The 16,122-nt window shown below is 36.1% G+C and overlaps 2 protein-coding genes across 7 annotated transcripts in view; both read left to right on the top strand.

The window, feature by feature from the left end:
- Positions 1–2,257, top strand: part of cad (carbamoyl-phosphate synthetase 2, aspartate transcarbamylase, and dihydroorotase) — a 26,162-nt gene extending 23,905 nt beyond the window's left edge. For 2 of the 3 annotated variants that reach the window (XM_079889155.1, XM_079889154.1), the window contains 5 exons: positions 528–653; positions 916–1,071; positions 1,169–1,270; positions 1,357–1,451; positions 1,594–2,257. In XM_079889155.1, coding sequence (XP_079745281.1) covers positions 528–653; positions 916–1,071; positions 1,169–1,270; positions 1,357–1,451; positions 1,594–1,693 — 579 coding nt within the window. In that variant the 3' untranslated portion in view covers positions 1,694–2,257. The remainder of the gene's footprint in view (positions 1–527; positions 654–915; positions 1,072–1,168; positions 1,271–1,356; positions 1,452–1,593) is intronic. The other variant, XM_079889153.1, reaches the window with a different exon arrangement.
- Positions 2,258–2,777: 520 nt separating this feature from the next.
- Positions 2,778–15,874, top strand: dnajc5ga (DnaJ (Hsp40) homolog, subfamily C, member 5 gamma a). Of its 4 annotated transcripts, XM_079888797.1 has the most exons (7): positions 2,778–3,231; positions 6,948–7,081; positions 8,560–8,773; positions 9,505–9,667; positions 11,534–11,616; positions 13,849–13,887; positions 14,475–15,874. In XM_079888797.1, exons 2-5 carry the CDS (start codon positions 6,957–6,959, stop codon positions 11,611–11,613), a joined length of 582 nt encoding a protein of 193 aa, XP_079744923.1. In that variant the 5' UTR covers positions 2,778–3,231; positions 6,948–6,956; the 3' UTR covers positions 11,614–11,616; positions 13,849–13,887; positions 14,475–15,874. The 4 variants fall into 4 exon arrangements, with proteins under 4 accessions (XP_079744923.1, XP_079744925.1, XP_079744924.1 ...); XM_079888799.1 differs by lacking the exon at positions 11,534–11,616; XM_079888798.1 differs by lacking the exon at positions 13,849–13,887.
- The last annotated feature ends 248 nt before the right edge of the window (positions 15,875–16,122 follow it).

The following is a 16,122-nucleotide window of genomic DNA, read 5'->3' as shown; positions in this document are numbered from 1 at the left end:
AAATTATCACAATTTAAAATTTTCTTTGTCAAGTCATTCTGATATGCTGATTTGATGCTCAAGACAAATTTCTTATGCTCGATTTTGGAAACAATTGTGCTGCTTAATATTTTTGTGGAAACCGAGTTAGTTTTTGTTTTTTTTCAGTAATTTTTGCTTAATAGAAAGTTCAAAAGAACAGCATTTATTTGAAATGGAAATCTTATGTAACATTATAAATTACTTTACTGTCACTTTTGAGGAATTGAATGCATCTTCTATGAATAAAAATAAAAATAAAAACACTGACCCCAGGCTTTATAAATGATAGTGAACTTTTTGATAAGGAAAGTTTTAAGACATGACATCTAAATTGACTATTTTCTTCATAAATATTCCTTCCTTGTTTGTGCACAATTCCTCGGTGCATGTTTTCTAAAAGTATTATTATTATATTTCATCATGAAAATTAAATTATTTTTGTGTTTGTTAAAAAAATGAATTGATTTGTACCTCAGTTTAAAATGAAAAGTGCTTCTGGTTTGTAGAGTGCAGCAAGGCATTGTCGGCGGCCGGTGATCAACGCTGGTGATGGAGTCGGAGAACATCCCACTCAGGCCCTTCTGGATATCTTTACAATCCGAGAGGAGCTGGGAACAGTCAATGGCATGACTGTGAGTTCACATGGAAAAAAAATATTCTGTCTTCTCAAACTTATTAGCTCATTAGCTTGCAATTTCCACTTGATGAAGTGTGTAATTTCTGTTCAGCTAGCATCACCAAACAGAAACCAACAAACTGAGAATCCCATCTCAAACTCGCTCTCAAAGTTGAGCCAATGTTGCTGTGTTGTTCTGGACGAGATGCTCAGTTTTTATAATGACTTTAATAACTTTTTTTGTTCTAAATTTTGTATCTTTTTTTCTTAAATCTCAGATTACCATGGTTGGTGATCTGAAACATGGCCGCACTGTGCATTCTCTGGCTAGACTTCTCACTCAATACAGGATCAATTTGCGCTACGTGGCCCCCAAAAACCTCACCATGCCCGCTGAGATCATTGACTTTGTGGCCTCTAAAGGCATTAAACAGGTGCGTCACAATCAAAAATATGTATTCAGGAGTGGACTGTTACTTGGGTGCTTAATATTTGCATTGCTGCATTTCCCTTAAATGTCTATGTCCACAGGAGGAGTTTAACAGCATTGAAGAGGCCCTCCCGGAGACTGACGTCCTGTACATGACGAGAATACAGAAGGAGCGATTCGCCTCTGAAGAAGAGTACAAAGCGGTGGGTGAATTTTCTGATGAGAACATTGCATCTTTTATTTCTTAAACATCATGAAGTTTTTATAAAACATTCACTTTTTCTGACAGTGTTTCGGGCAGTTCATCCTAACCCCACATATCATGACGGGAGCCAAAAGGAAGATGGTGGTCATGCATCCTCTTCCCAGAGTCAATGAGATCAGGTTTGCTATTCTCATTTCAAAGCGTCAGGTTAAAATCTAATTTTCAGGAGGAGTGTCAAGGCAAATATCGGAAGTTACATAAACTGGAGTGCTGAATACAAAGTTTTGTTTGTAGTCTTTTGTAATCCTATTTTGTTTTCAGTGCGGAGGTGGACACGGATCCTCGAGCTGCTTATTTTCGGCAGGCGGAGAACGGGATGTATATTCGGATGGCACTTCTGGCTACTGTGCTGGGTCGGTGAAAGGACCGTCATGGTTTAGTCTTGGACATTTGGCAGTAAAGGGAAACATTTTGTTGGCAATGTACGGATTCTATGAGTATTGTTTATTCTGTGTACCCTCTGTTTAGCTCCAGTAGGTGTAATTTTTGAGGGGAAGTACCCAGATTTGTTGTTCCTTTCAGTACTGACAATAAAATTCCATATACTGACTATTTGATATAAATGAATGCAACCACAGTGGAGTGTGGTTAACCTAGTTTCATCCTGAATATCTGAGATCATTACATTAATGTAGCAATCTAGAATAGATCAGTTGATCAGTTTCGTTTCACTTCAGAATGAGAAAAATCTTGCAAACAAAGAAACAATTTTACTACTACATGTCTTACTATTATAACTGTAAATTCTTTACTTTTTGTTGTGCATTTACAACAGCACAGACATCACGTTCATTCTGACATTCCATTTGGAGACCAGACTTTTGATACTCAATCCTTTTGGTGCAAATAGGTAGATTATTCTTCATTATGGAGTAAAACTTTTGTAATTGTATTTTTAGTAAATAAAATTTTTTTGCAATCTCAGACCTTTCTCTGCTCTTTAATGTCATTCCACTGCAACATCATACAGTATGCCTGTGCTATAAGCACGCAATGTACAAGTCCAAATATAGGGAGACAATATCATCATAAAGCACCTGAACATTTGTTAGACTGTAAGACTGAAACTTTTATTTGTTTTCTACGCTATAAATGCTTTGGTGAAATTGTCAATCAAAATGCATGAAGAAAAAGTCAAAGTACGCAAAAATGACATCTGTTAAATTTATCTTAAATACAATTAACATTGAAATCCACAATTTCACCCCAAAATCTAACATTTTCATGGTGTTTTCATTACTGAATTTTAAATGGAGTACAATATCATTTTATTTGATTATTATTATTTAAAATGTGTGTAAATAAGCCAAACCCCGCTCAAAGAAACTTAGAAAAATAATGGGAACTCACGGTCTATAAATTTACGTCGTTGATCAACTATGCTTCTTCAGACTTTTATTTTGAAAACTCAAATAAACTACATAAACCCTTATTGTTTTTCACATGATTTTGAGTCTTGAATTCAACCACGCCTTATGTGCGGTGTGTTTAACCTGTTAAGTATTTTTGCTTTGACTGATAAAAAGACACATGATAGAATCCGTCCTGGACTGGAGTCGTTTGAGTAAATCAAAGTCAAAGCATCGATTACGTCCAAATGGCATTCTATGGTCTTAATCCATAGAACGAGAGTCGACTCCGCTAAAGAATCGACTCCCAGATCGTGCCCTTGTTCGCGATTCCCATTTCAAGGGAGCCGAACATGCTGGAGACTCGGTTCAAAGAGTCGACTCCAGCAATCAAGCGCGTCCTCAGAGCGCTCTACGCTTTCAAGGCAGGGAGGACATGCATGCGGCGATAGCAATGAGGAGCTGTACATAGGATATCTAAAGAACCATTCGGCTGAGTCCTCTATGATTCAGCCACAATTGACTATACCACATTACCACCCTGTTCAAGGTGAGTTCTAATCGACTGTGCTGACATTTGCAGCTTAAAATCCACACAAATTTGCTATCGTTGCTAGACCTGCTAATGCTAACTGCCTAGTCAGCCGTTTGCTTCATCGATAAAAGTAATTGCAAATTCATAATGACCCTATAAACCAGACAGCATCGTGTATAAATTTCATATTAGTTGTGTTATGAATGTAAATTTGCTAGAAGATTTATATTCGAAGTGGTATTGTTGACATTAGGTATGAATTAAACGGTCGAATTTCGTGCTTTCCTCCCAGATCCAATAATATGATCCCGAATAAAGATGAATAAACTCCATGTGTACCCGTGTTAACTGATCTTAGATGTTGTTTCTAGTAGATGTTGCCCAGGTCAAACCAAACAGGTCATGGTTAAAGTGAAGTGTGAAGGAAAATACTGGGTCTGAAGGGGATAGTAATCTGTACTGGTGGATTAAGACTGGATTATAGTTTTACAAGGACACTTGCCCGTTACAACAGCCAGCAAGTAATGTAAGGAAATATGATGACTATGATAATAACTCGAAAGGATAAAAATAAACCTTATCAATGAACGCGTGACGTCACACGACTCATCCCAGATGTGTTTGGATGCGGTGACTGGTTAACACGTGTTTTTGTTCAGATCTATTGATGTAGAACTATTGTGAAAGCCAATGAAGTTGAGCAAATTATATCACATGTATAGTTTTTCTGCTCCATTTTAAACAGTTGTTTTTGTTGTTTTGAGTAGTGTCATTTTTTTGGACATGTCATTATCTATTGTTGTTGGCTGAACAAGCCACATGTTTACCTGGTCTTTGAGAGATGGAGGTAATGATTTACTACTAAACAGTGGGGTTGAGTTCGACCATTTAGATTGAACATTGATGTCAGGCCCAAACGTGTGCAAATGAAATGTAAATACATCTTTATTAAGTGAATTGAGATTGATTACATCACCCACTGCTCCTTTAAAATACATTAAGTTCTCTGTTAAAATTAAAGTAGTAATGCCTTTGCTTGGTCATGAAGTCTCACAATCTATCAAATGTTGAAAAAAAGGAAAGGTGTTTAGATATCTTCTGCTCCTGGACCACCAAAGCTGCATTTATTTGATCAAAATACTGTAATATTGTGAAATATTTTAATTTAAAATAACTGATTTCACTATTTTAATTTATTCCTGTGATGGCAAAGCTGAATTCTCAGCATCATTACTCCAGTCTTTTAATATGCGGATTTGCTGCTCCTACATTTCTTATTGATATCAATCAATGTTAAAAACTAGGGCTGTCAAACGATTAATCGCGATTAATCGCATCCAAAATAAAAGTTTGTGTTTACATAATATATGTGTGTATGGAGTATAATTATTTTCTATATATAAATACACACACATACATGTATATTTAAGAAAAATGTGTTATTTATATATAAAATATTATATAATATATATAATATAATATATATAATAAATAATGATATAATATAAATATATATACACAGTATATACATGCAAATATTTCTTAAATATATACATGCATGTGTGTGTATTTATATATAGAAAATAATTATACACCGTACACACATATATTATGTAAAAACAAACTTTTATTTTGGATGCGATTAATCGCGATTAATCGTTTGACAGCCCTATTAAAAACAATTGTGCTGTTGAATATTTTTGTGGAAACAGTTATACTTTTTTCATTTTGATCAATTCAGTGCATTTTTGCTGAATATCGGTATTACAACTAGATTAGGACTTCCAAAGCAACGTGTCTTCAAATGATTAGCATATTTATGAAAATCATGTAGTTATTATTAGTATTAGCGGCCTTGACTTTATTGTTGATCATGTTTCTAACGGTTTTGAACTGGTCTGAGATCATTGGCGTATGTTGCATTAGTTTTGAATTGAACTGGCGTATAAAGTTGTGTCAGCTTCATCATGTCGGACTGGTTCATTTTAGAGCGTTGAGCCAGTTGTCATCATCTGGAAGAAAGTGACCTGTGTGATTAGTGTATGTTCTCATCAGACGTTGGCACAGCCGCTAGATTCATCCAAAATACACTGACTGTAGAGTTAAGCCTGAGATAAGCTTACAGCTTGATGAACAGAGGCTCATCTGAAGCTCGCACAGCTGCAGTCTGATACGGGTGATCGGTTAGCTTTCTGGTGTATGCAACCTTAATTGAAGATGTGAATCTGTCTTTTGATTGTTTTACCAGGCTGTTATTATATCTCTGGCTGTGTGATCATCTCTTAACTGGCTCTAAACTTTTCTTGAATGAATGAATGGAAATTATTTCAAGCTTTAAAAGTCAGTGTGGCTTAGGGGTTTGCAACTTGGAAAGACTGGAATGGAGTTTTGGATGTACAATTCGATTCATTTCAAAATGTGAGAACGTAACCTTTCAAGCTTCTGTAAAAGATGCAAGTCACTTCTGTAGAAATCACCTCAGAGTTTAATTGCCAGATTTTTGTTGAAGAACAGTTCTACTACCCATAATTCCAATCAGAGAAATCACTGTTACCATGGAAACAAACTGTTGTAAAAGACGTGAGCAGCAACCGCCCTCCCTCATGGAGCATTGCGGATGATGTATTCAAGTGTCTATTGTTTGTTTTGCATTTGAAATAATAAATACACAAAATAATTTAAGTTTTGGTCGGTAAGTTTTGAAATGTTTAAGTCTCTTATGATCACCATGATTGCATTTATTTGATCAAATGTACAGTATAAACAGCAATATTAGTATTGCAACTTTACACATTTTTAATAACTCTTTTCTATATTTTGCTGAATTTTCTGCATCATTACTCCAGTCTTCAGTGTCACATGATCCTTCAGAAATCATTCTAATATGCTAATTTGCTGAAACATTTCTTATTGTCAATTTGTGCTGCTTATTTTTTTGTGGAAACCGTGATAGGTTAATTTTCAGGATTATTTGATGAATGAAAGTTCAAAACCGACGAGTTGTCAAAAGTCGGTATTGAAATTTAAAAATTGTGACGCTTTGAGCGCTGTTAAGTGGAATCATAAAACACCTCTGATTGGCCGTTGTGTTCAAGCGCTCATCAGATATGTCTGAAATACAATTCTTTTGTGACATTATAAATGACTACAGAATGTGTGTTTTTGCCAGTTTAAACTTTAGAAGCATTACTTTCACAATGGTGGTGATGTGATTCAGATGCAGGTATTTCTCAGAAAGATCCTTGTTCAGTGTTTAGACCATTTCAAATGGGCTTTCATGATCAGGAAAGGTGTCATGTGTATACAAGCGTCTATTAGCCTTTGTCAACATGGGGTTTGTGAGATCAGCAAAACATAATCTTCTTTAGCAAAGGCGTAATGAGAATCAGGAAGCCGTTGTGCTGCCCACCGTTGCATGCTGGTACATATATCCAACGATTATGAGTGCAAACATCTTATTAATGTTTTCTTAGTAGTGTTTAAGTCATTTCCTGATGGATTGCTCATAAACATCCGAAACCTGCACCTGTTATTTCAACATCAACAGAATTCACCTTCACCACACCTTGTACTTGCACAGTGTGTTGTTAAAATAGAGCCGAGTGGTTTCTGCTTGCTCTGGCTGTGTACATTGCTCCATGTGTCAATAATTGGCTGCCGCTGAAGAGTTTGAAGAGCAGCTCCCATTGGATTTAATGCCTAATTTTGTCTGTTTTTTTGCTGTTGTTTAGCATTGAATCATGGCAGATGTCAAGCCGCCCTCTGACAGGCCTCAGAGGAAGATGTCCACTACAGGGGACAGTTTATACAAGGTGCTGGGACTGGAGAAAGGGGCCACAGCAGAGGACATTAAAAGAGCCTACAGGTACCGTTTTACTCCACTACGTTTCATAAAAACATATCGTTACTCATTTTATTTATTTTTTTAACTGAAGAAATCGCCAGGTGCTCTGAGACAGCCGTGTCCGATTCGTGAATGAGCCGATTCTTTTCAATGAATAAATCGGTTTGCAAATCGCAACGAATGATTCTTTTGCGAACTGGACTATTCTCGAGTCAACAACTCACTGATTCAATGATCCGTTCAGAGTGAGTCTCTTTATGTGTCTCTGAAAGATAACAGTGTGGAGTTGAACACATGAGACATTTGAATTCTCTGCTGTAATGCAATCTCATGCAGAATACAGGCCTCAGAGGAAGATGTCCACTACAGGGGTGGTGGTGTGGCGCAGTGGATAAGACACATGCCTTTGGTGTGAGAGACCCGGGTTCGAATCCACTGTGAGACACCAATGTGTCCCTGAGCAAGACACTTAACCCCTAGTTGCTCCAGAGGCGTGCGACCTCTGACATATATAGCAATTGTAAGTCGCTTTGGATAAAAGCGTCAGCTAAATGAATAAATGTAAATGTAAATGTAAAGAATACAGCACAGAGACTGGACTGAATGAGTTTCTTCTCATTAATAATGCGCTTAACCAGCCACTTAATAATGAACTGAGTCGCTCTGAGACCCGCACTGTTATCAAATGTGTTTGCCCATGATGTCACAGATCCTGCAATATCCTAACAAGCTGTTTTTGGAGCTTGATCAAATGAATGCTTTGTTTGTAATGAAGAGGACATTTTAAGAAACTTGCAGGATGTTTTAATGTTACAAAGACCTCTTCTAAGGCAAATTTGATTTATGTCTTGACCCCGAATTTGCTATTTCAGAATTATTTTGAAATGGTTGTAAAAAAAATCTCATTAACCTGTTTATAAAGATGAAAGTACATTCACAGTACCAATTATTGCACAAAATATATTACCTAATTTTGTCTTGTCTTATTTTAGAATATCAATATCATTTTTTTCAATATATTTTACACTATACTAATTTTATGCAAAAGTGATTTTAAAATAATGATTAAAAAAAGTAATTTAAATTGCAATTCAATTTAGCTAACAAATATGATGTAGCCTATATCAATAAATTATTTTAACAATTTACATTTTATGTACATCATTGTATTATTTTTAACATTATTGCTAAAAGCAATAAAAGGCTTCTCTTTTTTGTTTACTTAGCAATAAGCATTTGACTTGATTCTGACACAAACTACTTTTTTTTTTGTCCCCTTCAATTTGTTTGAATTTGTCCAGGGAACAAGTTTGGTGATTAGTAATTATTATTAAAATAGACACTCATTTTTATGTACTTTGCATTGACCATGATAGAAGCCATATCAAGATATCTGCTAATATCTGTTCACAATTTTTAATCATTTCAATTGAGTTGTTTGCACTGCAAACAGGGTTTTACAAAAGATTCATGACACACACAATTCTTTGTTTTTAAAGAAAACTAGCTCTGAAATACCATCCAGACAAGAATCCAGAAAACCCTGAAGCTGCAGACAAGTTCAAAGAAATCAACAATGCCAACTCAATCCTCACAGATGAGACCAAACGCAAAATCTACGATGAGTACGGTTCCATGGGGCTCTACGTGTCCGAGCAGTTTGGAGAAGAGAGTGTCAAATACTACTTCCTCATGTCAAAGTGGTGGTTCAAGGTGAGAGCTCGATTCCCTATAAACAGAAGTTTTATGTTACAGTTGCATGAAAAAAAAAGTCATTACTGACCGTCTTTACTTTAACTCTACACCGACACTCTTTGGTTACATGCAGTTTCGATGAAATGAGTTTGCTTAGCAGGAAGAAGAAGAAAAAAAAACGCTTTTTTAAGATAGTATTTTTGGAAATATAATTGGAAATACAGTGATCAGAAATAAACAATGCAGACTGCAAACTGGGTTTCTGTCACCAGAAGAGATTAGTGGGCAATAGAAAACCTGGATTTGAGAAAAGAGCAGAATGATTTCAGGAAACTGTTGTCACTCCAATCCACTACCATAATCTGAGCAGAACAGATGTTATTTAGCAAGCTTTGTTCTCTTTGAAATGCTACTTTACAGATGATGGTGGCTTTTGATCCACATGCAATCATTTTCTCAAATAGGCTTGATACAGAAAGCAAGACAGCTGAGAGTCTGATCAAAATGCATCAGTTTTTTGTTTCTTTTTTAGCTATAAATAATTGCTGATGTGCTTTGTTTTTTTGCCAATCAATTCCCTTGTGTTTCAGCTTAGAAGCTATCGAAAAGCTCCTCGAACTTTCTAGCATGATAGTGACTGACCAACAATGCCGACTCGGACTGAGTAGCTGGTGGTAGCATCTTGCTAACGTCCAACATGTGCCTTTCTGAGAGAGAGATCCATGATCTGAGGTCTGTCTTTTCCGCAGGCTACGGTCATGTGCTGTGCCGTTTTCTCCTGTTGCTGCTGCTGTTGCTGCTGTTGTTTCTGCTGTGGAAAGTGCAAACCACCAGAGGAGGATGACAACTACCAATACGTGGACCCAGAAGACCTGGAGGCCCAGATCAAAGCAGAGCAGGATGGAGGAGGAGGTGAGCCTTGAGTTTGTTAGGAAGGGGAGCATGTTTTGGTCTGACTCTAGTAACACTAGGTGGATGACTAATGTATCGCTTATCTGGCAGTTTGTGGGGAATTGTTCAAAAGGCTTCTGAACTCTGGAATTAGCTGTTTGAATCACTCTGCTGATGAATCTTTCACTGAATTAACTCACTTAATCCGTCAGAATGGCCACAGAATCGACGTCATTATTATTGAACTGCAAGTTATTACTTTCAGCAATTTGTGCTTTTTTTATTTCTATATATACATAATATACCATTTACAAGTTTGGGGTTGGTACAAATTTTTATTTTTGAAATAAATCTCACATGCTCACCAAAAGCTGGATTTATTTGATCAAAAATACAGTAAAAACAGTAGTATTGTGAGATATTATGATTTTTATTTGAATATGTTAAAATGCATTTTCAGCATCACATCACTTCAGTGTCACATGATCCTTCAGAAATATTTCTAAGAAATATTTCTTATTACAGTTGAAAACAGTTTTGCTGCTTGAAATATAAATCTTTTGTAACATTACAAATGTTTTTATGGTCACTTTTGGTCAATATAATGCATCCTTGCTGAATAAAAGCATTAAATGTCTTGCAAAAAAATATTACTGACCCCAAATGGAGTATAATTTCACTTTTTTTTGTTTTTTTTCATGTATAAACTTGTAGGCAGACATTTTTGAAATTAATAACTTGCAGTTATATACACTGAATTCATTTATTAATATATAGCATTGCTGACTATATAATGTCTCTAATTTATAGGGAAGACTAGATAGTCTTTGCTAGCCTCCGCAGTTGAGGTGTCTCTGTAGAGACACGTGATGTTGCTCAGGTGGCATGTACAGCAGGAACAAATTTACCAGATCAAGCAAAAAGAATAAACATGCAGCTATTTATAACTCTGATTTTGCTTATATAGATGTCAGAGCTTTTGTTGGGTTTCCCTCTGAGGGTTATTATGCTCATACTCAGAGAGAGGGATTTCAACATAAAAACAAATTGAAAAAAAATAAAGAAGTTGGATATTTTCAAGTATAATCAGTTCTGATGGATCATTCTGTGTAGTCCTTTAAATATGGGATAAATAATATTACTGCGGACATGATGGAAGATGGATTGCCTTAAAATTTAAATGTCTCTATCACCCATCATCTTCAAATGTTGCACTACATTTTATATTAATAGTCCGGTCTTGTATTCCAGTCTGATCTAGTGTTTGAAATGACCTGAAGGTGTCTGCAGTTTATCATCTTGTTGAATTTAATGAAGAGTCAAATGAGACAGGACTCATTTCACTTGTCTTGGCTTTGATCGTTCAAGATGCGCATGTATCAGTCAACTAGGACATTGGGTACTGAGCGCCTCTCGTCTTCCTGATGCTTCCTGATGCGCAAGGTGTTTGGTCAATTTTGTTGTGTCTAAATTTAGCACTAGCAAATGTATGACAGTCAAGTTAAGTAGACAAGAAATACTGGCATGTTGCAGTCCTGTAATATTGATGACATTTTTTGAGTATTATATCTTTTGAGTATTTTTGTGTTTAGGATTTTATTTACATTTCCTGGTATTCTTAAAGATGCCAACTTCAGTATTTTTAAGTGTATAAGTTAAGTATATAGTTAAGACTATATACATTTTTATACAGAGTAAATCATACAGATATTGCCCTTAATGTGAAGTTAGTGCAAACTAAGTGGATTTAAATTGTTTACATGTTTAAAGCTTACATTTAAAGGTATAAACCACCCTTTTTTTTCCAGCTGTGAGAGAGTACATTACAATGAAATCTTTCATGTGACCTGTAATGTCAGATAATGGTTTTACTCTTTTACTCGACAGGTGAAACAATAATTATTGTCCAGCCTATACCTAGTCCTGTTCCAGAAATCTGCAGTGAAACTTTACCGGATTCAAAATGACTTGTAAGACTAAATATTTATCGCCAGCATGAGTCACTCCACTGTGAATGTCTACCTACAAAACCCTGTGTTTGTCCATGATTCACACCATTGTCTTTCACTAACATTTGGATTACTGTGCAGCATTTGATATTTGCATTTGCTGTTGCAAAGGCTTCAAATTAAGTCATTGGATCTGGTTTTCAGACTTTATTAAATATCGTAAGGCCCAACCTCTTGACGACCTCACTGAGGCTTACCAGTAGATTAAATGTTTTACTTTTTAAGGAACTTTATGCACTGAAGCACTATGCAATGAACTGAAACCCAAAGCCAATGACTTGCATCATCTGGAGATCTTGAGTTGCGTTTGCTTTACTAGGCACATGCATGAACCTAAAGCTTTGCATATGCATGCTGTGGATGTCCATGTTTTTGCATGTTGTCAGGCCGAGCCTGTTTCTGCCAAGTACTTTGATCCTCCTGTAGGTATTGGAGTTTGATGAACAGGAGGTGGAAGGGCACCATCTGACCATTATCATAAGGTTATGATAGTGCACTGCCAGACCACACAGCTGATAAATTAATAACTTTATAGTATTTAATATATTAATTTATTAACATTATTAATATTAACAAAAGTATTAATATCAAGCATTATTCAAATATTATTGTAAATAGTATATATATATATTAAAGAAGCTAAAAAGGATGCATTTGATTGATCAAAGGGACATTAAAGACTTTTACTTTGTTGTAAAATATTTCTACATTAAATAAAAGCTGTTTTTTACACTTCTATTCAAAGAATCCTGAAATAATATGCACACAAAAAATTAAGTAGCACAACCATTTTCAACAATAATAAGAAATGTTTCTTAAGCAGCAAATCAGCATATTTGAATGATTTTTGAAGGATCATGTGACACTGAAGACTGGAGTAATGATGCATTTTTCCATCAGGAGTAAATTATATTTTAAAATATATTAAATAGAAAAGTGTTTAAAATTTTTATACTGTTTCATAATATTACTGTTTTTATTATTTGATCAAATACTTTGTGAGCATAAGAGACTTATTTCAAAAGCTTAAAAAATCTTACTGGCCCTTTGAACAGTAGTGTATACTATATATATAAGAAGATTAAAGATTATATATATATATAAGAAGATTAAAGTTAAATTCATCAATCTGTTGTTCATTGAGAGTTCAAAATTAAGATCTCCAACCCATGTTCAGTGTGCAAATTGAACAAAGGAAAAAAAGTCAGTGAATTGACATTAAAGGGCCCTTAACCCTCTTTTTAGTTGTGATTGTGTCTCAGTCTACATTACATTCACACTAGTGTTTTAGGAAGCCTTACAATTAGAATGTAGTAATAATAATAATTATAATTTTTATTCCTATGATGACTAATAGCCATATATTCTAAAACAAATGCACTGTTTATGAAAATGAATATTTTTAATTTACGCTACAGTAGGGAAATTACAATACTTTTGTCCTTATTTCATCACTAAAGATAAACCCTTGAGCTATTATTTTAACAGAAACTGCAGTTGAGAGCTGTAGTTATTTTCAATAAATCGCCGTCTTTTGCATTTTGTGGGCACAAAGCCATATTGCACTTTCGATATTGATTCGTTTGACGCATACTTGGCCAAAGCAATGGCGCAAAACACCGTTAGAGACCTTTTATGTTATTATGAGAAGTTTTAAAATATGTTTGGTTCATTATAAAACTAGCGGCACACTTGGAAACACTGGTTAAACATTACTACATGTTTTGTAACACAAATGTAGATGAGGAATTCATACAGAAATTATTATTATTATCCTGCATTAAAACCACTATGTTAGAGGATCTTAGGATATGCCAGTGAGTGCGAGGATGAGTCAGCAGGAAATGGGATTTCTGTTGGGAAGGTTGCGTCAGCATGAAGCAAAGCTGTCAAAGCAGGTGCACGTCATCGATAGAAACACAATCAACACGAGCCGTCTCGCACTGAGGCACCGCTGGCCTGTCATCGCAGCCATCTGTTCACCAATGTCATCTTCATCTCACCTCGCATCTCCATCTATAGCCCATTTTACCTCCCCACTACTGTTTCTTTAGCTCTCTGTTATTTAAACAAGGTTTACAGTGTTTTGTTTTCACTTTTAATGATTTGCTAGGAGTGATTAATTGTAATGAACAAATTGATTAAGAAATTCTCCATTTTTATTCTTTGCTGCACATGGATGCTGTCCGTTAGTGGGGCGGTGATTTGGAAGAGCTGCATCAGGGAAGGGAGGTACGTTTCTTGGAGCAGAGCTGTGACCACCATTGGACATATTCCAAAGAAACAACATCTGATGTGCTTAACTGTAGAGAACAGTGTAGGCCTAGTGTGCAAATTTCCTGCTAGCGAAACCCACTTATCATTCATACCATTAAACCTATTGGTAATGCGTCTCAGTAAAACTGTATGTTCTGTACCTCTTGCTGTTTAATCCTCAAAAGTGATGGCCTCATGCAAAACGGAAACAAATAGAGTCTGCGTTTATCTGCATCATAGTAGCGATATGTCAGCTGATATTTGGACATTTTGAGATTATCACCACCTGTTGATAATTCTGCCGACTTGGAAGATGAAAAGAAGTGGTGGTTCTCTCTCGTCTCTTCTCTCTTGGTAGTATTAAAACAGCATGATACCAACAATCAATGGATGAAGGATCCTGCAAATTTGATCTTTTTATTATACATAAATATATACACACTTGTACGTCTTGACATTGTCCAAAACCCATACATGTTGGCCACTGCTTTGTAGTTTTGCTAAAGTAATTGAAGGCATTGTATCCAGATCCTAATTCTTTCCTTTTATTATTTATTTTATAGGCTCAAATCTCCCTATTTGGATCCAGCCCAGTCCCACCGTCAACACCTCAGAGTCCACGCATTTCACAGCCAGCCAGTCCGTGTACAACACCCAGAAATGAGCCACCCTTGCCTGGTCCTGGTCCCGGTCATCAGGTCGAGGGGGTCCTGCTGATGGACTCTAAGGCCCCTGTTATAATATGCTGATCGCAGGGCATCACGGCACCAGGACTAAACTGTGCCACTGCGTCATACTCTTGACTCTGACCCACTGCAAACGAGTGACAGTTTGCCAAAAGACAAGGAAGCCAATCTCACTTTATCTGTGTCTCCACTGGTGTGTATGTCTGTCTGTTTATCTGTAACCACACATTCATTTCCAAAAGCTATGAGACTGGTGCCATTGGGCAGTGCTCCAGGAGGGAAGTGGGTTTACTTTTGGGGTGTTTCTTTCTGGTTCTGGCTATTTATTTAATTTTTTATTTTGTTTTGTGTTAGAAGCATGGATGTGAGTGGAATGACCCATGTGAGTGCATGCAAAGCAATATCAGCATGCCTCTACTATACAGCATAGGAACGTGTGCAAAACCCCTCCCACTTCTCTTCATCCAAAAGTGGAGCCATAACAAGGCACATCTTTTTTCTTTTAGTTTGCTTCTTCAGACTGGAGTTTTGCATTGTTGAGGGCAGTCATTTCTCAAGTTACATTTGCATTGTTGCATATCGTTTAAGATTGATCGGTCAATCTTAATCAAATGGCAAGACATTACATCGTAACTTCTCTTTCTGACCAAAGCCAAGGCAGACGCCTCAAATGTCATCTGATGTGCCGTGCTTGGTATTCCAAGCCGTATGCAATGGTCGTACATTTTCCTAAAATCAAATCGCTTGAATATGCTGGTGAAAGGTGTTTTTTTTTTTTTTCTATGCACTTTGTTTCCCCACTACCTTTATAGGAGGCTTCTAATGCAACTCTAATGGCTTCAGCCCTTATGGCTGCTTATCAACTGAGAAAGCAAGAATATCTGTAAATGTAAAAAAAAATGTATTTGTTCAAATGGGATCAACCCTGCTTTTGATGAACGCCATCCCAAATCATCAAGCAAACCTATGCTTTCTTCGTGCCCTTAGGTACATGACAACAAAACGCAAATATTTTTAATGATCTTATTTATTTTTAATATATCAGAATTGAGATTGTGTATGACATGTTCTGACTCAAACGATGCACTGTGTAAACTTCGTTTTGAAATTTGGGATCTGCAAGATACTCATGATTTTAGCAATAAGGAAATGCCCGTTGTGTTAAATGTGAAAGACTCAACCATAGTCAGGTTACTGTTAGAAACCCTACATTAGAGTCAGTACATTAGATGCCAAATGTTCTCCCTTATAATTGTTGTTCCTAATGCCATAGTATATACTTGGATTGTACACCATTTTGTTTCTGTGTGCAAATAGTAAAGTATGTAATCATTTCAAGTAGTGTATGCTCATCTGTCTGTTCTGTTTGTCATTTTGGGGGGGCATTTTCTTATAGCCAAGACGTTTTCTTTTTTCCCCGTTAAAACTGGATATTGCTTTCAGAGAATAAACTTGCCAAAAGATAAAGAGATAAGGGCAGTCATTCGTTAGAAAGCATTGTGATATCTGCTTCCAAACCAACTGT

This window comes from Squalius cephalus (genome assembly GCF_949319135.1).
Source record: "Squalius cephalus genome assembly, chromosome: 12".
In the NCBI taxonomy this organism is placed as follows: Eukaryota; Metazoa; Chordata; class Actinopteri; order Cypriniformes; family Leuciscidae; genus Squalius; species Squalius cephalus.
This window is presented reverse-complemented; position numbering and strand designations above follow the sequence as displayed.